This window comes from Varanus komodoensis, unplaced genomic scaffold (genome assembly GCF_004798865.1).
Source record: "Varanus komodoensis strain SLA01 unplaced genomic scaffold, ASM479886v1 scaffold49, whole genome shotgun sequence".
In the NCBI taxonomy this organism is placed as follows: domain Eukaryota; kingdom Metazoa; phylum Chordata; class Lepidosauria; order Squamata; family Varanidae; genus Varanus; species Varanus komodoensis.
The window spans coordinates 2,411,317-2,434,556 of NW_025336072.1; the positions used below are offsets into that span (position 1 = coordinate 2,411,317).

Here is a 23,240-nt window from a genome sequence, read left to right on the forward strand (position 1 = left end):
AGACATACATCTGCAAGTGAATTTGAGACTGTATGCAAAATTAGGTGCTTGAACAGCATGGGAGTCCATCCTTTGAGTTAATTATGTATTAAAAAGACAGTCTATAATGTTCACTTGGACACACACACACACACACACACACACCAGCTATATGTTTATGCTGGTTCGACCCCAATTTCTGCAAAGAGCCTTCCAAGTCCTTAAAAAACACCATAGTGTATTTTTACTCCAGACTAATGGAGTAAGCTTTTCAAGTCATCTTCCAGCATCTCCTTATGCCATCTGAAGGGGACAAGTTATATGTGAATGAATTAGTAAGATTTACTTGCAACTCTAGAAAAACTTTGCAGGGAAGTGCAAATGAATCTATAGTGTCTTTATTTCACAGTCTGCACAGGATATACAATCCAGTTACTTGTGGATATGATCTCTCAGACATGTATAAAAGAGAGCCTTCCATAGAAGAAGCCTCAGTACACTTATGCATAAAGCAGCTCACTGTAGTTTTTCCTTTAAAAAAAAAATCCTTTCTTCAGCTTACCTGTATGTGGCACCATTGAGCTCTGGATGAATTGTTTGCTGATCTATTACTGACCAAGGAGCTGTTGTGACAAAGAATTCCTTGTTCACACAGTTTCGAAGGCTTTCAGGGATGCGACCTGAAGCAGGAGGAATTGAATTTAATTCAAAAAGGGGTTAGGCACAATTAGTCTCATTGCCATGCAATTAACTATACCCAATCTGCTATATTTCTGCACCAATTGCCATATTTGGAGGGGAAGGATTAGTTCACAGAGGTGCTCAAAATAAAGCACAGCTGTGGAATTTGCTTACAAATGAGACAACAGGTAATGCTGTAGTTTCTCCAAAAATTGTCTCAGCTAATAGAAGCTAAATTAGAATTTTACTGAGGGGCTAGATTCAGTCAGCATAGTAATAAACAATTTCCCATCCCTTTACAGAACTAAGTCCCTTTAGAAGCACCACTGGACTGTACTACTTGCTGATCACTGCAAGCTTCACTGGAATAAACAAAAAAGTGGTCTAAAAGATGGTAATTCTGTCATTTAACCTCCTAGCAGTTAGTGCTAGAATAGCTCCTGTCGGGAACAGGAGAATATTAACCTGCACTGACAAGGGAGAATGCAGAAATATATATAAATTAACTTCCTACTTACATATGCTAAAGAGCTGACTGTGCCATATATGGTGCATGTATGTGGACATTTAAGCGCAGCTGATGCTTACACTTTCCATGTCGGCCTGAAACTACTTGGATTGCAGTCCCCATCCATTCAGTCATTAACAGTAATTTGCCACTACATCTGCAATAGTAGTGCTTTTCACCCAATTCTGATTTTTGCCATTACAGTAGAAAATGAAATGTGTACACTGAAATACTCAAGATGTGCAGCACAACATGTTGTGCCTGTGCTTCCATTAGGTGATCCTGCAGATCCAAAAGAGTTGTGCAAACGCTGGGGGCACACATGAAAGGCTGAGCATTTTGGCTGGACTGACAGCTCAAGGCGAGTTGGCCTGTCCCCTGGGCTGACAATGAGATGATTGTTGAAATGGACACTGCTCCAGCTGCACTCCAAGGCCTTGGGTATCCGCCTGTGCCTGCTATGGGAGAGATCAGTTCATGGGCAGAGGAGGGGCCCAGTCAACCCGCCCGTGGGAATGAGGAAAAGCAGCAACATCCTGAGAGGGGATATTTAGAGATGGGGAGTCCATCAGATGGGGAACTGCAACCTCCTGCGGAGGTGGACCTGACAGTCCACCATCACAGTTGTAGGGTGGCCCAATGGGGATCTCGGAGGGAGAAGGGAAGGTGTGCCTGCTTCCACAGCACTCCTCCCCCAGGGACAGGTGCAGAACAATTCATAAGAAAAGCTTTGGGTGAAGGGGGGCAGGCAGGGTTCAACATTTTGCTTTGCACATGCTCAGAGACTTGCATGTAAAATAAAGACATTTGGCAAGAAGCACTGGTGAGACTGTTCAGGCTGGGAGGGAGAACTCAGTTCACAACAGTGAGGAGTATGGCAGTGGTTGTGCGCTCACACCCTCCAGCTTACACTTGCCAATGTGTGCATTAAAAACACTGGCCGTACACACAGAGACCCAGACTGCAGAAGTGAAACGACGCACTTGCTGGGCTGCTGCTGCACCTGGTCTGTAAAGTTTCTAGAAGTTTTCATTCTGTTCACTGACACTACATATGCGACTCATGCCTGGGATACACAATGCTGGCACTGCGACACCGGATCTAGATAGCAGGCATACTTAAGAGTATTTCTACTGAACACAATGGAACAAATTAATCATAATGTAAATCCTATTCATTTTAATAGGTGTACTCTGACTATGACCAAATCTAGATCCTGCTCAGGCAACTAGCTTCTTACTTGCTGTATTCACTACAACATGTCCTATCACAGATTAAGCGTTTTGGAGGTGGAAACTGGCATACGGGACAGCAAGCGGTCGTACCTGTGATAGCTCGGCGTATCTCCGTCGCAGCAGCTTCTCTCATCTCCAGTGAAGCCTGTTCACTGTACCAAGCAGTGTGTGGTGTACAGATCAAGTTAGGGGCATCTTTCAGTGGCCCTTGAGCAAAGCTGTACGGAATATGAATACAATGGAAAAAGAAACAAAGATTAAATGTCTTTATGAAGTGTTTCTGGGGCCCCTTTCATCATAGTTCCTTTCAATCCAGTAAGTACCATAGATGTAAGACAGGATTCAAGGCACTCCCCCTCTAGCTATATGCAGCAGTCCTTAGGCTTTCCACATTTTACCTCCAAGCAAAATTACATGAACAGAACAATAAGAACAGGAATTTCAAAGAGCCTTGCCAAACAGTCATGAGCAGGGTGAAAACAACGCATATAAAATATCCACTGAAAATCAGCAGACCAGAGAAAACTGATCAAGTGTCGTTGCTATTCCAGCATAACCAGCAGCTCTAGAAGCTGCCCTAGATAAAATACTTGGCTTCATTCTGTGAAGCTCTCTCCTAGCAAAAAAGCGTTTCACTAATGGCACAATTCTATGCATGTCAAATGGGAAAAAAGCCTGTAAGTTCCATATTTACACACAATTCCTAATAGCAACTTAACTGGAAAAGGGATGGCTGACAAAGAAGAAAGTGCAACTTGATCACAGCCAACTAGAGTGTTTGCAGATGAGGGTAGATCAGACACCATGAAGCCCTGATCCACAGAGGATCTTGCCTTCTGCCTTCCCTTCCGCAAACCTACCTTACCCTTGACTTTATTTATATTTTTAGCTATTCACTCATTCATTCAACTTCTATGCTGTAGTTAATTAGTCCCAAGGACTCTCTAAGCAGGTTACAAAGAAACAATAAAAACAACATATCATATTAAAACATAAGCATATAATAAAATAATAATAATATACAATGAAATACTATGCAGCTGAGGAGTCAAATGTAGATTAATATATTAAATTAACACACAATATAAAACTATACCTTAAAATTAAGCAATATAAAATCAATGACTAAAATGTCTGGCGAATAGGATCATTTTTGCCTGGCACCAGGCGAACTACTCTTGGAAGGACATTCCATAGCTGGGCACAACCACTGCTTGCCATCCTCCTTACCTCTTGGAGTATGGCTCTCAAAAAGGCCTCTGCTCTTAAGGATCGGGTAGGTATGCATGGAAGCAGACGGTCCCTCAGGGATCCTGGTACCAAGCCATTTAAGGCTTTGTAAGTGAGCACAAGCACCTTACCCGCTTAAATAGCCTAGGCCATTTAATGTACGATCACACACTTCGAAAGTCCCTCTTTCACAAGGTGACTGTTCTCTAGATGAAATCAAAGTAGATGGGCCATTGCCAGCCATACCTTCTAGTGCTGTAGAGGTGATGGTAGAAGCAGAGGGGACCCTAGTCAGCAGTATGAAAATGCATGGAGGCCCCCAACATCAGACAGGATAGTTATCCAGCCAGCAGCCATATGCTTACACAGGGCCCTGGTCTCCATCACCACTTCCAGACTAATAGCACGGCTGTAGCCCAACCCTGCACTGCTGGCGTCTCAAAGTGCTTTTGAACATCCGTGTTATTGGAGGTTTCTTGCAAAGGCCAGCAAGGCTTTTTATTTTTTGGAAAACAAGCTTCCTAGAATATAGAATTGTAGAGAATGTATCAGAAATGTTCCCAGGAGGAAAATCTCCTCCGTCTGATTTCAGTAAGTACCTTCAGTTCTTTCAAAAGCTACTCTTCCAAATATGACTCCAATTCCTGGTTGGAGCTTTGCAGAGCAGACAGCCAAACTGCCTGTAGGGGGTACTCCTTTGCTTCTGGACACCATGGACGGCCCTAGGCAGTGACATTCCTTTTGGCACCAATCATTCCTTGTGCTGGAAGCCTGCAATTCTAGCAGGTAGCAAGCAGCAGCAGCTTTGCTATGCTGCTAAGCTTGCCACTGACAACCACAGTATTATGGGGCAAATGGCCCTTACACCTGCCTTTACTAACTAATAACACCATAATTAATTCTTAACAAATAAGCTGTCACCTATAGAGACAGTGTGGTGTAATAGTTAAGAGTGAGGGATTGGGACTCGGGAGATCTGGTTCTACTACCCACTCAGCCATGGAGCTCATTGAGTGACTTTGGGCCAGCCACAGACTCTCAGCCCCCTACCTCACAGGGCTGTTGTTGTGAGGCTAAGTATGAGAAAAAGAGGAGAATTATGTAAGTCTTGAGTGTCTTGAAAGGGAAAAAAGTGGGATATAAATATAATAACAAACAAATGCAGTGCTGCGTTCTTGACTTCAGGCTATCTTTGACAGTAGTCAACTGCAAGAAGTTTTCATTCACGCTTATGCCATAATAAATAATGAAACATTTTCTTGTACTTGAAAGCCTAACTCAGCCACCCTGCTGAAAGTTCTCAAGAACCCACAAGACCCTACTTGTAACTCCCACCTCCAGCCAGGTAAGAAAGTTTAGAATACCGACAGGAGTCATGGCAGTGCCTTCTCAGTTTTAGCCTCATTTCTCTGGAGAACTATACCCGGAGGAGCTCACATATGCCATTGACACAAAATGTAAAGAACAAACCCGTTTTAATGCAGTGAGCTTCTAAAATCTTGTGTGGGTTTTTAATGGTTCTGGTAACAGAAGTCGCCAATACTTCTGAGGCTTATGACCATTTTTACTGTGTATCTCTCCCCCATGTTGTGCAATTGTCTGGCTGGAACTTGCCGTACTAAAAGACCCCCTTGCTTACCTAAACGGTTCTGATTCATGCACATCCAGCGCTGCCCCTCGTATCCTCCCTTCCTTCAGGGCTTGAGTTAAGGCCTTTTCATCCACCAGACCACCACGTGCTGTGTTGACCAAGAAGGCGCCTTGTCTCATCTAACGGAGGAGGGAAGAAAGAAGATGCTCTTCAGAGATGGCTATTGCTGTAGTTTGCCTAGCAGAGCACTGCCCCCACCTGCACTGCTCCAGCCGCCATGTCTTTGCCCTCGGGCGTGAAGCACCCTCAGCAGTGCACTGAGGCTCTTGCAACCCGAGAACCAAGAGGCCTTTCTAAGATGCTCCTGGAGGTGACATAGCAGTGATGGGGGGCAGTGGGAGGGGCCAAAAGAAAAATGGGCCTCACCGACACGCTGGCCTGTTTTAGCTTAGAGCTCCTATTGTTAGTAAGCAAGAAACCTCCTGCACAGGAAACAACTGCATGACTGGCAATAAGGGGAAAGGGCATGGCAAGCACAGGGCCAGGTTGGGACTTCTGCATCTGGTTCCTGGACTTGGAGGTCTGCACTCCTGCAAGCAGCAGGGCCACCCAAATCCACACATGCTTGCCTTTGAGTTTAGGGTTAAGATCTCAGCAATACAGAACAGTATTTCTAGCTGTGGTCATAATGGGAATAGTTCTGGGTACTGATAATAACCCAAAACAGCAAAAAAGAGACCCTGTTTGTTCAAGCAGATGCTGGAAAGCAGCAATTTATGTTATGAAGCATGTTTAATATATTTTCAACACTAAGTTTTCTCAGGAGCAAAAGCATTTTTATGCACCTCCTTCTACTCAAGCGTCCACTTCCCTGATAAGGGAAGTGTTCTCCAAGAGCACTAGGTTAAGGCTTGCCTCTAGCTTTGCTGTCTTGGATGGGGCCCCAGGAGGCAGTGATGCCTGCTCTAGAGAGCCTTCCCCAAGCTGGATCCTGCCAGTAATGGTAGACTACAGCAATGGCCTTGCTGGTTGCGGATTATGGGAGCTGCAGTCCACCTTCTGAAAGGCACCATGTTGGGGAAAGCTGCTGTACCGTCAAGTGACTAGTCACTGATTACTGGGGGGAAATGATCAAATTGGACCTGGTAAACATCTCTCTTTACCAGAGATGGTTACGAGAACAGATGCAACATGAGATTGGCCTTCGATCTCCATGCCCTGCAAGCAGAATTCTGGAACCCTTCGCTATAGTAAATATACACACTGTGGCTGAATGTCCTTTTCTGGAAGCCTTACCTTTTTACATGATACTCTGTGTCTCCAAGGTGTTTTCCTAGGTTACTAAATGCTGCACCATGACTATTATGCTAAGTGTCCATTTGGTACTTATTTATGTGCTCTTTGTGTGGAATAGAGGTGATTAAGAGAATAGCAGAACTAAAGCAACACAGGCTGAAAGCAAAAGGGTGGAAACAGAACCATGTGGACCCCTCAGAAAAAAGCTGACTTAGGAAATATTCCCAGGAACCACTGATGCACTAGGGATGAGAACAACTGGTGTCTCTAGCAGAGCTGAATGTTCAGTTTTTCCAGTCACTTAGCTGTCATTTGTCCTGAACATGTTTGGAAAACGGCTTGTGCTCGGCCCAGTCAGGGAGTGATTATGACATGCAACAGGATCCATGACTATTATTCCAAGAGAAGGGAAGGAAAACATGGTCAGGAGAAGTTCACACTTGCTTATTAATCATCAGCCCAGTTTCTCAAAAGCCCACTGGTGGAAGCAAGTATTACTCCAATGAGACCTAGGCTCAGATCTGAGATCTGCTGACAGAAGGGATCAACCCGGGGAAGTTGTCTTTGTCCGATTCTGGGGGATCATCATTCTACACGACCATTCACCCAGTTCAGCAGGGCCCCCAGCCCTGTGTGAGGTTTTCAGAGGACTGAAGAGGCTGCCACTGAGAGACAGAACGAGGCAGTGTCTCTTGCTAGCCTGCACACCTCTATATGGTTACTACCAAAAGACTGGAGCAAAAAATGCCCTGAAAAGGAAAGGCACCTTGGGCTTGTTACATTCTGAAATGTTAGACGATCTGTAATGTATTGATAATGTTATATTAACCTGCTAAACTGGTCTCACCTGATGAACAATGTGCAAAAGACAGATGGAGAGTTACCTATAACTCTCAGCTATCCCAAAGGTAAAAGTACATACGATTACTACTTGCACCTGCTTGGTCTTATTACTGTGCCAGCAGGAATTCCAGCATTCAGCAACTACACATTCCTACTTACAACAGCTGCACTTGGAGCCAATAAGATGATCCCCCTCCACTGAGAATTACCTGCTTAATCGTAAAGTCATTGATAAGGTGGTGATTATGTTCGTTGAGGTTACAGTGTAATGACACACAGTCACTTTGGTACAGCAGATCCTGGAGTGTGTAGACCCGCTGGACTCCCAGGGATCTTTCTATGCCATCCTGCAGGTATGGGTCATAAAAGATCACATTGAATCCAAATGCCTTGGCTCGAACGGCAACTGCTTGCGCAGTGCGACCTAAGCCAGAAAAACAAAACAGGCAAAGAGTCATCACCACAGGCTTGGCAAGGTGGCAGCACTGAATGAATTCCCAACAGTGCATGAAATGGTACCAATCGGCACTGCTTGCTACCAGATGCCTTCTCCTAGCATGTCAAAGGCATGCAGGCAGTGTTGAATCTACCTTGCATTCCCCTTTCTCAGGCACAGCTGAAACATGACAGTTGCAAATGTACGGGAAGGGGGCTAGCACACTGGCCAGGGACAAGAAGACACTTCTTCACGGGTTAACAGTGACCATTCTTTTGCTGCACACTCAAATGGGCTGGGCTCCAGCAGTGAGGGTGGCTTCGATAGCAGGCAGAGAATTTGCATTGTGGCTGAATGGCGAGGACTTTGGATGTTTTCATCGCGACAGAGCTGAGGTGCCAGTGCAGCAACATTGCAGAAGGGTGGGACATTCTCAAAGGAAGGTTCACTTGAGAGCAGGGCTATTGTTGGTGGGTCCGGCATCATGTGACTTGCTAAGGGGTTGGTAAACCCCACAGTTTTGCTGGCTACCTGACGTGGGACTGCAAAACTGGGGAGCAGTATGTGGCTGGGGGCCACTTTGCGGGCAGGCCTGTTTCAGTGGCTTTACTGTGTCTTAAGACTGGTATTTCTGCAAGAATGCATAGGCTACATACTATGAATATGCAAGAAACATGATCACTAAGACCTTAGATAATCCCTTATTCATTCCTTACCATATTTTTAATTTACCTGGTGTTTCTTTTTATGCAGATTCTGTGTGTGTGTGTGTGTGTGTGTGTGTGTGTGTGTGTGTGCATGTGCACATTGGAGAAACCTATCTGGATGTGTCATTTTTTTTCTGGGCACAAGAGGGTATCAGAGAACACCTTGCTTTGTGTCCTTCCCTTCTCCCCTCCCGATTTGCTAGTCCATCTTAAATCTCCAAGAGATGAATTCTTTGGATAGACAGACTTAGTGCTGACTTAGCTGAAGGTCAAACATGGACTGTGTAATGCAGCGTGTACAAGGGCATTACTCAAATCTGCTTTTAGAATATAAGTAGCTATGGCATTTTTCAAAAATATCCATTAACTATTTGCTATTACACTTCAGAGGCAATAAATTTGAACTGATGTTGCTATGTGGATCCATAAGCATGCCCCAGAGTTGACACGGCTTGTAGACACACCTAGAGCATACTACCGTGTTTCTCCATAAATAAGACCTAACCAGAAAATAAGCCCTAGCATGATTTTTCAGGATGCTTGTAATGCAAGTCCAACCCCAAAAATAAACCCCAGTTAAGACCGCCTGCCAGACAGATGCATTTAGTACATCCACTGCAGCACATGATGGATGTACTGAATTATAAAATAATATTAATATATAATTAATTATAAATAAATAATATTATTGACATTAATACTCAAAATAAAATGCTGGGAACAATAGATGGCAAAAGAAGAAGGGGACAGCAGAGGATGAGGTGGCTAGATGGAGTCACTGAAGCAGTTGGTGTGAGCTTAAGTGGACTCCGGGGGATGGTGGAGGACAGGAAGGTCTGGAGGAATGTTGTCCATGGGGTCGCGATGGGTCAGACACAACTTCGCAACTAACAACAAGAACAACTTAAAATAAATGATAATATAAATTATAATTATTTATAAATACCCAAGCAGGTGCCTTTGGACAAGAGGTAAACACCTATGTCAAAGATGAACTCAAGACTTACTACTGAATGACCAATCGGACTACAGACACAACGCAAAAACAATGTCAATATGACGTGTGTTGCAACGGATGTACTTAATGCACTCGTGTGTGGCCACTCCTGTCCTGTAAGTCTTCAATTAACACTTGATTTAATGGTAGATTTAAAGGGAGTAATATTTTGACTCCCAGACGAGTGCAAAAAGAAAGAGCTATTCCATTGAGAACAAGAAAGGAATCATGGAGGACTCACGAGGTAAGAATCTTTTGTAAGAAAAAAAACAAGACATCACCTGAAAAGTCCTAATGCGTCTTTTGGAGCAAAAATTAATATAAGATCCGGTCTTATTTTTGAGGAAACATGGTACTAATTTTTCAAATCAGAAGTGGGATAGAGTAGAGGGACTCTAGTTGACAAAGAAACTGATTCCCATTGGACTTTTTCTAAGGTATGGAAATGCTGGTCTTCAGCACCTTCAGTAGCCTCAAAAATGCTACAATCCAGCCCCACTTCAGCCTCTGCATGGCCTCTCAGTCCTGACTGAAAACAGAAAGGCATGCTCATGAAATCTTATTACAAATGACTTTGGTACAACAACACAACAACAGCACACTCTGAGCCTTATTTATAATAAGAGCAACTTGTTTGCTGTAGGGGCTTTTTCCCTCCCTCTTCCTTCTGCACTCTTGCTGAATGGCTATTTAATTGGGCATGACTAAGACAACTGTCATGGTTTGGAAGCAAAGGTTTAATAAGGCTCTTCTGATAAAGAGGGACAGCTGCAGCGCAATCAGCAGGTCATTATCCACAATGTCATTCCAATTCAATGTCACCGCCTGGGCTCAACTTACCGACTTCTACATCAAGACAGGAGTCTTCCTTTTTAGAAAATGTAGTGAAAGCCAAAGAACCAGACACGGCCATGCCTTCATGTTGGGAAAGGAGCTACTGGAATAAGAGAATACTGCTTCCATATACTGGTGACTACTAGCGGGGTGGAAACCCTTCCTCTTCTCGACTGTGCCATATTTAGGCACAGATGGGCAGACAGAGGCACACCCAGCTCTGACTGCAATTACTTCTTAATCGGCATTGCAGAAATGTGCCATTCAGTTTCTGGTATACGGGGAAAAAGTTGGACAATCTGTTTGAGAAGCAAGTGCAAGTGGCTGCCCACTGGCCCACTTTATTCCGAGGACAGAAATGGCAGGGATGGATGCGCAAAGCATGAAAGTCTCCTAAGAGCAATCAAAGAACCACGGTGGGATGGGTCCTTGGGAGCCACTTTGGGAGTACACAGAGCTCCAGGAGCTCAAGTCATTCTGCTACTGAGCACCTTTAGTCTAGTTCAGAAATCTGTTCTCTCGACCAATAGGGCTGTGTTCCTGGCACTTCATAGTACAAGAACAGTTGAAATCATGGTCCAGGAACTCTCCATCAGCCAGACTTGTCTTTGTTGTCTGACAAATATAAACCAATGGTAGGAAAAGCTGAATTCTGTGAACTTGATAAATGGTACTTTCTTCGGTGTGTTAAAAGCAGTAGTTGGGACAGGGGGGCACATACACTTTTTAGCAAATTCAAAATTGACGGCCAGCAAGGAAAGAGTCCACTTCCCTACCCACTCCATTGATGGACTTCTGTGCGAAGCTTCAGCCTCCTCAAATAACACACACAGGCAGTTATGAAGCAGGATTTTAGAATCCACACAAGTATCTCCTTGTAAAGCATGGGCCCCCGGTTACTTACTTTTTGTTTACACCAGTTACAGGCTGCCCCACAAAGTCAAGTTCCATTATAGAAGAAAAAGGGAAGCCTGGTCTATTTTGAGTAAACATACTATTTCCCTCAGGAGTTATCAACATACCAAATCCGATTAGGCCAAGAGTTTCGCCTCGAATTCGAGCAGCCCCAGAAGCCACCTCCCGTATCTGTTCCACACTCTGCACTCTGGTGCCTTCCCTTAGTGCTTGGTAGAGCCACGTGTTCCTTCTGTAGAGATTCAGAACGTGGCAGAGAGTGGAATCTGCTGTCTCTTCAACTGCTGCTGAGGGGATGTTGCAAACAGCAATCCCTGAAATATGGGGCAGAAACCCACATTTTAGCAGTTGCAAAAATTGCGGGAAATCAAAAGGTTTAATCTAAAAACAGAAATCCCCCAAAAAGTTTGTCCTTGGTAGTGAGAATATAGTTCTAAACTTATTTTGACTGTACAGGTAATCACTGCAGAAGACAACTGGGGAGTGAATACGCTTTAGAATAGTGCTAAAATGAAAATATAACTTTTCTTGTCACAATTTAGGTCACTCTGGCCTTAAGGTCACAAAGGGAGCTGCTTTACCTGCCTTACCCTATCTCAGTGTAGCAAGATAATTTGTCCTCATGGGGCAGAGCTGTTTGGGCCAGGTAATGCTGAGCCATATGACAGGGTTAAGAAGTGTAAGCAGCTTTGCCAAAGTGCAGCAATATTTATTTACTCAACACAGAACTGACTCTTTGCAATGCCAGGTTTCCCAAGAAAGAAGTGCCCAGCACGTGTCATTCCTTCCTACTCCCACAAAACCATATCCCAATCACTCTGGGAATAATGGTGTGACCATCTTTCCTTCCATCTGCCTACAGTGCTTTTAAAAACGCAACTACTCTTGACCTCAGTCCCCAGATTTTACACACGAAGAACTAAATTATAATATACATTTATAGAAACAATCGTGGAAAATAGATTGGATGCATCTCCCAAATATGTTGTGCATGGAACACTTAACAAAATAATTTATCCTGGTTTTATCCCATATATCATCCAAGGAGCTGAGGGCAGTATAGCACGTGTTCCTACTCCCATCCATGTGGCCATGCAGGGGCTTGAATGCAGGTCCACCCCCAGGCTCAGCTGACACTCAGACTTCTACACTGATGTGCCACATTGTGTTGCAAAGCATTCTTCAAAACAGTATTTTGGCATTTCCCCATTCACAGCAACCGTCCTGTAACCAGCCCAAGCTGTTGTCATACCTGTGGTGGGGAGTGGTGTGAAAAATCATGTGAAAGAGGCAAGCAAACATTAATATTTGTTTTAATGGCCATTAACTATTAATAGCCATTGAAAGTCTTCCATGGACAATCTATCATAGAATGAGAAAACATGCAAGCATGAAGCCCCAGGAATTTATGGAACCCCAAAGCCTCTGATGCCAGCAGCCACTTTTCTCTCTGCTGTCAGTAGATTTTCTGTTTTAAATGTGGTGATGTACGTCAGAGATAAACAACAGCTTTAGAATAGTTCAGAAGAACAGACGACACAGATCAGTCTTCCCCAAACTGGGGCGCTTCGGGTGTGTTGCACATCAACTCTGATCATCATTTTCCTCATTGCTTATACCTATTCTGGCAGACAATGTTCTTTGCAATCTTCCCCTGGGGATGCCAGTGCTTGTACTGAGACATGCCTCTTTCTAGCGGACATGGTAGGTTTTGAAAACATTTATCTGAATTAATGCTTCCAGAATTTAGCTGCTATGTCGATGGTAGAGGGCTGGAGAACCTCTGACCCTCCAGATGTCGTCAGACTACATATTCCATCATCCACAACCACTGACCATAATGGCCAGAGCTGACAGGAGCTGAGAAGCGAACATCACCCAAAAGAGATATTGATAATGGCACATTGAGGACTGGGAAGGAAAACTCTCAGGAGGAAAATTTCAAAATACACATGATTCAGCAGTCCTTAATTAGTTCAAAAATTCCCTCAGAAGCTGCTCCATCTACACATTTCTGACAGTGAAGTCAAGCTGCAAGGAAAACAGTAGAGAGTTCCCAGGCAAGTTAGAATGTTTTAATGTAAATGATCTGGCAAAGCATCTTGTTTAGAATGACTGCTGCAAAGGATACGTGTTTCTTTAGTTTTATTAAGATTTACAATGAAGCACTCTGAAGCAATTAATCACTTTAATGACACCCTATCGACAAACATATACAGCTGGCACCCTATAAAGATCAATTTTATTTTATATGCTAATGCATTGGTACTCATTAGTGGTAAAACAATTAACGATGCTGCTTGCAAACAGCTCACTAGCATTTTAGTAGCACATTGAAATGGCCAATATGTTATAATTCTTAAATCTAGTTAAGGATAACATAATTAGTTGTCTATGTCTGTTGTCAGACAGCAAGAGACTTTGCAGCTAAGGGATATCAAAGCAAGAGGACTCATGTTTACATGCCATATAATGAAAAAGGCCCTTTTGAAGAAACTTGTCAATTGATGAGCTGAGCATTAGCACATCTGAAGGTCAAAGACCACCATCAGGGTTGGTCCCCAGAGACATTTTTATATACTTGCATCAACACTATCTGATAATAGTGACTCTGCTATACTGGTGGTGTTTCAGGGGTGTGCCTAGGCAATACCTGCCATGCAGAAGCTACTTGGAGGGTCCTCTGAAAGGAAAGTACACCATGAGGCACAGACATTGTGCTCCCAGAATTCATGACCACTTGCCATTCTGGCTGGTTCTGATTAGAGCTGAAGTCTAAGCCATCTGGTCTAATGTTTTACTGTTTAAAATGTTTCATTTTATTATTTTAAGATGTTACTCTTAGCAAATAAGACAATGTATGAATGTTAAATACGTATATGCAGCAATGCTATAAAAGTGATGAACAACAGAAATGCTAGCCAAACTTTATTATGTACTGATATTACCACAGCTGCTCTTTTCATGGATATAGTGCTGCAAGTGCACTGTGTGTGTGCATTACACACAGACATGCAGCTATTATTATTGTCATCATTTTATTACTGCATTACATCACATCTCTCTTCCTCTTGCAAGGAATCCAAGGCAGCTTCCATAAATTCTCCTCCACTCCATTTTATTCTCCCAGCAACAGCTCTGTGGGATAAGTTAGGCTGAGAGTGAGGGACTGTCACTCAGTAAGCTTCATGAACCCAGATCTTACACATCACCAGTTCAGCATGCTGATCACTGTGCCACACTGGCTCAGTGAATGTGTCACAGAATGTGGATCGTACACCTGTGAACAGGTATAAGGACAAGATGTACCATGCAACACTGTGCAGTCTTCATTGTGAGGCAGTGGCTTAACTGACATTTGTATAATTTATTGTAAGCCCTCCCGAGACATTCTGTAGGGGACGGGATAGAAAAGGTTTTAATTAATTAATTTAATTAAAGCAATTAATTAATTAATGCATTTAAGTGTACTTATGTACAGGCTAGAACTAGTATCTGTCTTCTTTTGGCGGGAGAGCTCTGTTCACAGGAGGTGTAGATTTGGCTGAATCTCTCCTTCTCCTGTCCCACAGTTCATCCCATTCAGAAAGGCCCATGATCCTCTGTGTGGCATTTTTAGGGACCTGGAAGCATTGCTTTAGGGTGAAGAGGCAGGGAAGTCTCTTTCTGTCACACCAGCTGCATGCAGCTAAATCAGCACAAACTGATGGTACACAAATAAAACAGATATTGTTGTTTCCACCAAGAGTGCCCTCCTGATATCTAGATTAGAACATGTGGATGTGAGGCATGGCGGAAGTGTTACCTGAACCAGCCCTATAGACCTGCTCCTAGCAATCAGAGGCTTTTCTTGATGAAGCATTAGAACATAATCCAAAGCTTGTAGGATTCCAGTATGAATCTGGGGCTACCCTATTAGTCTTCTATTTATGGCAGGGCATTTCTCATATGTACAACAGGCAACATCCACCCAACAGAAGAACTATTCTCTGGTTACAGAAAACTATGGACCACTGGACTTTCATATCAAATCAGAACTCCACAAAGTTCAGTTCACAAAATTTACCACTAAGAAAGGCAAAGCCTTTGGGTGTGTGAAATTGTGTATCTTGTGTTGGAATTCCCTTGTGAACTCTGGAGCAGCTGTAGTGCGTAAAGCTGCTTTATGGTGTTAAAACTACCTTTATGGCAGGACACACACACACACACACACACACAGAGGCTATAAACATCATACTAAGACCATCAAGTAATTTATACTACTTTAAAACATGAACAAAAAGCAACAATTTGGTTAAGAAGTACTCCTGGAGTAGACTCTAAACATACCAAGCTCCCCTGCAGCTTTGATGTCTATGTTGTCATAACCGCTGCCTATCCGAACAATGACTCGTAAGGCCTTGAATTTCTCCAGGTCTTCCCGGGTAAGAGTGATAGTGTGGTACATCATTGCTCCAACGGCTTCATTTAAAACCTAACACACACAGAGAAAGGAAAATATAGATATCAGTGAAGCAGATGGACATGTTCCAGTAACAGCTGCTGAAGTCCGGTGATGTGTCATATATGCAAGTATTGAGCAAGGCAAATGGTTCAATCTAAGTGCTCAGAACTCACAAGGAACTGTGGAAACCCTAAACAACCTCAGTATATATGTGAATAAACTCCCATAAGCTATTTTGTCTGGAAGGTCTAATCATTTGAGGTCAGAAGGCTTACCTGCTGAGAGAAAATGGATAAAAAAGAGCAACTGTCTGAACAAAGTATCATAAACAGTGATAATTTGCACGTGCTCTTTTGTCCTCATCATAAAGAATATTTATCAAAATTCCTTTGCATCCCCATGCCACTGAAACATCTTTTAGTATTGGATTTTTTTGGTATTAGATCCTGAATTGACTGAGTGACCTGTACTTCCATGCATTTATCTAAATAATGTTCATTTATCTAAATGATGTTCATTCATTTCTGAACCTTTGCAGGCCCACTGATCAGTAAACCCTTTGTTATGTAGACAAACATTTCCTTTTCAACAACAGTGATATAAATGGTAGAAAGACAGGTAGGACTTTTCCAAGAGCCATGAAGCAGCTAACCCCAGCTTACCTTTCTCTGAGATTATTCTAGCCTCTTTTAAGTTATCCCTTAAGATACCTTGTTGTGCCAGTATATAAGGGGAAGGGGTTTTGAGAAAAGATGGAGAAAAGGGCTAGAGGAACCTTCCCCAATCTTATGTCCTCCAGATGTATTAGACTACAATCCCCATAATTCCCTGCTGGCTGGGAATTCTGGGCCTAACAGGATACCAGATTGTGAAAGTATGTCAAGTATGTGAAAGGAAGCAAAGGCTAGAGTATGACCAGATGAAGTTGATCCTTTCCTTGCCCTTTCTCTGGTCTACAAATTGCATTCCACCTCTTTAGGGCTTAGCTCAGTACAAGTTGGAGGGAGCTGGAGAGCTGAGAAACTGACCACGGCAAAACGTGGAACAAGAAACTATTCTCAAATTCAATACTCACTTGCTAGAATTTGGTAGCCCATGACTTTCTGGTTTGTTGATAATGCCACAAATATTACAGAACTCTATGTGCCTACAGATACCTATCTAGTCAATGTGGGGAAGTCTGATAAGGCCTGCAACCTTACCACAGATGGAAATCCATGGCAGGGCAAGATGACCAAGCAGGTCTGCAACAGGCAAAAGTTCACTTATTGATCTCTCCTTGACTCATCAAGGACATTCCAACTTGGTTTGGGAGTAGTTCCTCCCCCTTTTGGAGGCAGAGTCAACTAACCTTAGCTGCTCTGTAGGAGGAGCAGCATCCCTCCAAGCACCGCAGTCTGAAAAATTTAAGAACCAAGGAAAACTGAATTCACTCCAAGGGTTACAGAGCAGTTGGTGTATAATGCCACTTTGTCTGCATGGAAAACAGAGTGGACAGCTGAAAGTTACAACATCTAGCTTTGAGAGACTTTTTTCTGTAATGGCCTATACCAGATGCACCATTTTTCAAACCATAGTTAAGTGAGTATGCTGCTCAAAGACAGCACCTGTCACAAGACTTGTGACTATGTGAGAAGATGCTGTGAGGACCTGTTCCAGGTTCCAGAATGAGGAAATTGTACTATATCCTTTAGAAAGATATGGACAAGATAGTGGTTGGGTATGCTGCAATTTAGGATAGCGTTCAGTGTTGCCTCTTGCCTCTTAAGCAAGAGTCTCAGGCCATTAGAAAGACTCACCTGCAAGTAATCCTTGATTTGCCATCAGCCCATTGCTGGTAGGTCTTACATGTGCTGCCATACATCTTGTTAGTGGATTCCATTCTTGAGAACAATGTTCTTGGCACTCTTTTTAACTAACCCAAATCCTTTGCTCCCTGTCTTTCGGTCTCCAGGCTGTGAACTAAAACATCTCTGGATTGGGTTGGATTACAATTCATTTGATAAAGGGGAAGCAGAGATGTTAGTAACTACTAAGACCTCTGGAATAGCAAGTTTACTAAGGTATTCTTGGTCACCAGTAAGACATCCATTGCCAGCTGCTGGACTCTCATAAGGGTTGCTGGCATCATCTGGAATGGGGCAAACACAAAGAGGAGGCTTGCTAGCCATGGTGATTCTAGGTCCATCTTCCCCAGTCTGATGGACTCAGAATTGTTAAACTAAAACTACATGCTATCACGTGCATGGACAATACTTTTGTAAAGTTGTACTTGTTCACTGTGGGTGGAAGAAGGGCAGTCGGACTCTGAGGACCTGCCTGGACTGTGCTACCAGGAGCTCCTGTGAAGCCAAAGCAAACAGGAATCATAGAATTATAGAACAGTAGAGTGGGAAAGGGCCACGAAAGCCATTCTGCTGTTGCAGGACACCAATTTACACCAGTCATTTGGAAGCCAAATGTGAAGCTAAACGATACTCTGAGCCACGGTCTCAGAGTATGCAAAAAGCACATTTCCGCCACATGCTGCTCTGCATGCTCTCCCTGGGAGCAGCTTAGCCACTTCCCTTCAAGCCACTCACTAGGTCTTGGGCCTAATGATGCTGATGGATGGGAAGACAGGTTAAGGCTTAAATATATATTTAAATCGGGCTGATTAAACCATGCTTTGCCAGCATTAACAAGGCCAGTCTCGAGTGTGTGTGGAGAGAACACCATCCTTTCTAGAGTAGCCACAGCTGGATGACCTTGCTTTCAACGGGAAGAGGCAGCTATTCCCAGAGCACGTTGGCACACTCTTCATGAGTCAAAGGAGACTCAAAAGAAGTACCCCCTTCCTCTGCATATGTCCTGCCTGCCTCCCTGTTCCAGGGAGCAGGGAGAAAGGTGGGCTGTATGAGTGCACAGATCACCACTCAAGTGACTGCTAGTCCAGTTAAGCAAGCTGTCCTTCTCTGTGTCCTCTGTAACTCACATGTACGGAAGACTATAAGGCTAAGAACTTACTAGTGCAGGGACATGCCATGCAAAAATTGAGGAAAGAAAAGTCTTGCCAAAGAAGGCAGCTTTTCTGTCATCTAAGCGGTGGTGCTTGATGAAAGTGGATGGTCAAACCCTGGTCCTGCCACACCTTCCTGGTGTTTGACCTCTGCTTGTATCTGGGCATTGCTTCTGCCTCTCCCCTTGCTGGTCTTCAACCTCTACTTGCATCCAAACTCTGCCTCTGGCCATGCTTCATTCTGCCAAGGCCTACATTCCTCTCCATCACCATTGATTCTGGTGCCCTGACTTTAGACGCTTCGTTACTATGGCTCAGAGCTAACAAGTATAGTCACTTATGTGGTTTTTGGACCAATGGCATTGAGTTTCTGGCCCTTCTAGTCTGTTGGGGGAGGAAATGTGCCATGTGCTTCAATTTTGAAGCTTCAGCAATAATGGAATTAGGTACTAGGGGGTTGGATAGGGAGAAGCAGTCTTCCTCTTGGACCCTCTTAACATTCTCTATTTTTTGAAAAGTTGGTTATGTAAAGAAGGGGTCTGTCCATGACTGTTTAGTTATGTGTATTAGGGTCAGTAGCATTTAGGTTGAGACTAACAGTACTATGTCCACTTGGACCTTGTAAAAGATTGAGTTGGAGACGGGGGGGGGGGCATAATAGTTTGATCTCTAGATCAAGGGTCTTGGCCTTTTTCAGAATGGGGTCTGATTTCATCTGAGGAGATGATAGGTTTGGTTCCCAGTGGCAGCATCTGGGGAATAGAGGAAAAATAGGAATAGTCAGAGCAGTAGCTATCTTGTGCAGGTAATGGGTCCCTGACTGGTGCTTGGTTGTGTAAGCTGGATGACTGGTGGACACTATGTAGAAAGTGATAAATCTTGAAGTACTTAAGGGAAAAGTTGTCCAAAAGCAGTGGTCAAAGATGGAGAGGCGGGATATTCAGATTTACCAGACCAGGCTCTTCAGAAGGTGCCATCCTGGGAGGCTTGGTGTGATAGAAGAGGCTTCAAGACTGACCAGTAAGGAAGGTGGGATTGTGGGTGCTGATAGTTAAGTGGCAGAGGGCAACAGCAGTGCTTTCTAGGTGACTAGTCACCATAATGCGAAGGAGACCTGTAATGGAGTTGAGGTGCAGGAGATCATCGTGGGAATTGGGGTCATCAGTGATTCTAAATTTCTGTAGTACCGGAATGAGTGGTACTAGAGCTCTAGTTAATTGAGTTGGAACTGAAATGGGTTCCAGTTTGGTGGCAGAATAAATTTAATGGGACAACTTTTCTCTTGTTGCTGCCGCTTTCAGTCCCAAGGCCCTAATGGCTGTAGGGCACCTATGAAGCATCAGCAATAATTCAGGGCTGTAGGAATCTTTGAATGGGATGTAGTCTGCCTGACCTGATCAGTATCAAGCTAGGGTGCTGGAGGCACAGTCTGAACCATTGGTCCAAGCAGATACTCAAAGGTGTTGGCACTGGACATATGGATGTCCTTAAAGTGGCATGTTGGCTGGTTGCACCTTCCTAGCTAGTCTCCTGCAAACACAAGTTGAAGTAATGTATAACAGCCAGTTTTGTGTAGCCAAGTCTGTCACTTTCAAGGCTTGTTCCTAAGGAAGATTGCTGAGGTGCATCAAGCTATTTTTCCTGGCCTGTTAAGTAAAGGCCTTGCAATGGGGGCAAGAGTAATCGCTGTAGAACTCTCTGAGACCCAGGAGGCACTCTGAGTACCTGTCAGATAATGGGAATCTTCGTGCTACAGTGGAAACATTTTTTGAAGATGACCTTGGAAGCGGTACACCACTGAGAGGGAAAGGAAGAAAACTCAAGAAATAGTAAAGTGGAGAAGAAAACTCTGATTCGTGCTTCAGAAGCAGAAGGAAAGAGAAAGAAGAAAACAGAGCATAGAATGACTTCTCTTTTTGCCATGAGGTGGAGAATGTTCTAAAATGCTGATTTTGCTGTACAGGAAAGAAAGGAATGGAGATGTAGGCAGGAGCCACTGTTGGAGAGAGCACAAAGGAAGGCAGCAGGGCTCTCATCCAAAAGCTGTTTACCTGCAGAATGTTCCACATACTGCTCTGTGCAAGCGCATACGCTCATATGGACAAGTCACAGAGACCACAAAGAAAGAAGGAAGGGTTCGTGTCGGGGAATTGTTATGATTCAATGCTCAACTGAGGCTGATGAGAGAAATATCTTTTCTAAACATTGGACAAGTGAAGGAAGAAGAGACAAACCATTCTTTGACATCTAATTGGCCTCGTGTAACTGGATACTTCAGATAAGAATTGCCTACACACCCCAATTTGATCTATATCTAATGCACAGATTTATATACTGCTTGCCAGAGATTCATCAAGAATAAGGCTTAGAGGTGTGAAAGTGCAGGGAAAATTTGGGATCTCCTCCCAACATCAGCTTTTTCCCTGAATTTTCCCATTTTTCCCAGGTCTTCACATCTCTTTTAAAGTTGCATTCACCCCCGTTCTTCCACACCAAGGGCAATCACAGCTCAATAGTGGAAAATGCTTCAAACTGGCAACAACTTAGGTGAGATTCCCTGGATACAGCTTTACGTTTGAGTTGACCAGGCTATTTATTGCTGATTATGTAAAACTCATGCTGAAGCCTGCCATAGCAAGAGATAATTCCTTAAGTCGCAAGCATCCTGAGGACAGACTGAGCCATAAATGACAGTAAGCCTTCTAAGGATTTGCCTGCCACCTCCACCCCATCATTTTTGATCTTGTCATTCTCCCCATTCTTTCTCCCATTTATGTTCATTTCTCGGATGCTTGGATTTCTTCCCTCCAGTTGCCCCAAAGCATTTCTTTCTACATGACACCCCTTTTGAACTATTCATTGAGGTGTTCTGTATTCAAAGATACTTGCTGATAAATATTTTCTTGGCCAAACATACATATGAGAATGTTTATTATACTTCTAAGAACAAGGCGTTCTGACAAGGAATGGACCATTGCAGGAAAGGAAGTGTGATTTGGATTTACACAGCCGATAACAGAGAAGGCAGGATGAAGAGGCTGGAACAGGAGTTTGGAGGCAGCGATATAAAAGAAGATCACAACCCAGCTGAGCCTCTTTTGGGGTCAAACTACCCATTGCATTAATTGCTGCTATTCCCCCCATACAGTACTTAGAGAAAACAAAAAAAGGGCTCCATTTGGAGCCTATATGCTAACATTAAAGGAAAACAAGGACTGAAATGCTACAAAATCAAATTTATTTTATTTAAAACATCTGTATGCCACCCAATTGTGCAACAGCATCTCTGGGCGGCTCACAGAGTAATGTCAAAGTCTGACTGTTCAATATGTACTATTTTCAGAATTTTGTCCAGACATTAAGGCCCCATATTTCTCACAAGAACAAGGACCTGAATAAGGCCTTTGTTGTACATGCACCAAAGTGTTGTCTTATTTGCAGATCCCTTTAATATTGATGTTATTTCCAAATGGAACTCTACTTGCATTTAAAGCCCTCTGGATATATATATTACCACATATATTGAACCCAAAGAAGAAATTGCATTAAGGCTGAGCCAAATATGGCAAAGATTTGTGAAATATTTGGCCAATAACCTTGTACCTATGAAATGAAAAGTGAACACACGTTTAGAGTTCTGTGGCGAGATCAGTGGTACAGTTGTTAAGTATCCCCTTCTCACTTTTTGTTGATATCCTGATTCTGCTCTACCCTGATCTAGCTGGCCAAAGGTGGGCTATTGGGGAAAAGGTAAATGGACCCACATCTAATGTCTAGTTTGGATATTCGCTTGCTTCAGGCAACTGCATACTTTGGGACTTACCTCAAGCTTCATTTCAACTATGTTTGCCCTTTACCAATCTACTTAATAGGATCCACTAGGAAGTCAGATTCAAAAAATTCCTGGGAAACAGTTATGTAATACATAGATGAAAAACTAGTGTATTTGATCTGCTTTTATATATTAATTCATTTGCTTGCATCTATTGATTTTGTATCATTTAAAAAATCAATCAGGGCAGAGTAGCTAAATCTGTTCTTCATGAACACATGCTGTTTGTTACCAACAGCTGTTCACAAAACATTGGATGCAAGAAGCACAGCACCTGCACTAGGCGGATTGTTTGCATTAACCTTTTCCTACTTACCCACCTATTTTAAAGCCTATCTAACAAGATCAGTCAATTTTCAAATCCAGGAGATAGGGCTGCTTAAACAACGCCCAGCTATCAAATCCTAGGCAGATGCCATCAAAGAAACTAGCTGTGCTCAAGAATCCATGCCATGCATACTGTTTAGTGCAACCTCCCTGCAATCTGGCACCTTTCAGCTGTGTTGGACTACAAAACCCATTGCTCTCCAGCAAGCACAGCTGATGACAGTGCTGGCTGGGAATGATATAAACTGTGGTCTCAATACAAGCTGAAGGCTGCCTGGTTAAGGAAGTCTTATCAAAAGGGGGAAGGAATACTAGATTGATAGATACATATTCAATCACAAATTCACAAGGGATAAAGAGAACTCATAGATTCATTTCCAGCTTATC

At 43.3% G+C, this 23,240-nt stretch overlaps 1 protein-coding gene across 1 annotated transcript in view; it reads right to left on the minus strand.

The window, feature by feature from the left end:
- The window catches only part of CTBP2 (C-terminal binding protein 2), a 283,357-nt gene that overhangs the window by 3,756 nt on the left and 256,361 nt on the right, over positions 1-23,240 (minus strand). Inside the window, exons 4-9 of the mRNA XM_044445579.1 lie at positions 15,582-15,726; positions 11,360-11,566; positions 7,573-7,787; positions 5,273-5,403; positions 2,494-2,621; positions 542-659 (exon numbers count right to left, since the gene is read on the minus strand). Of these exons, the coding sequence (XP_044301514.1) occupies positions 542-659; positions 2,494-2,621; positions 5,273-5,403; positions 7,573-7,787; positions 11,360-11,566; positions 15,582-15,726 (944 nt within the window). The remainder of the gene's footprint in view (positions 1-541; positions 660-2,493; positions 2,622-5,272; positions 5,404-7,572; positions 7,788-11,359; positions 11,567-15,581; positions 15,727-23,240) is intronic.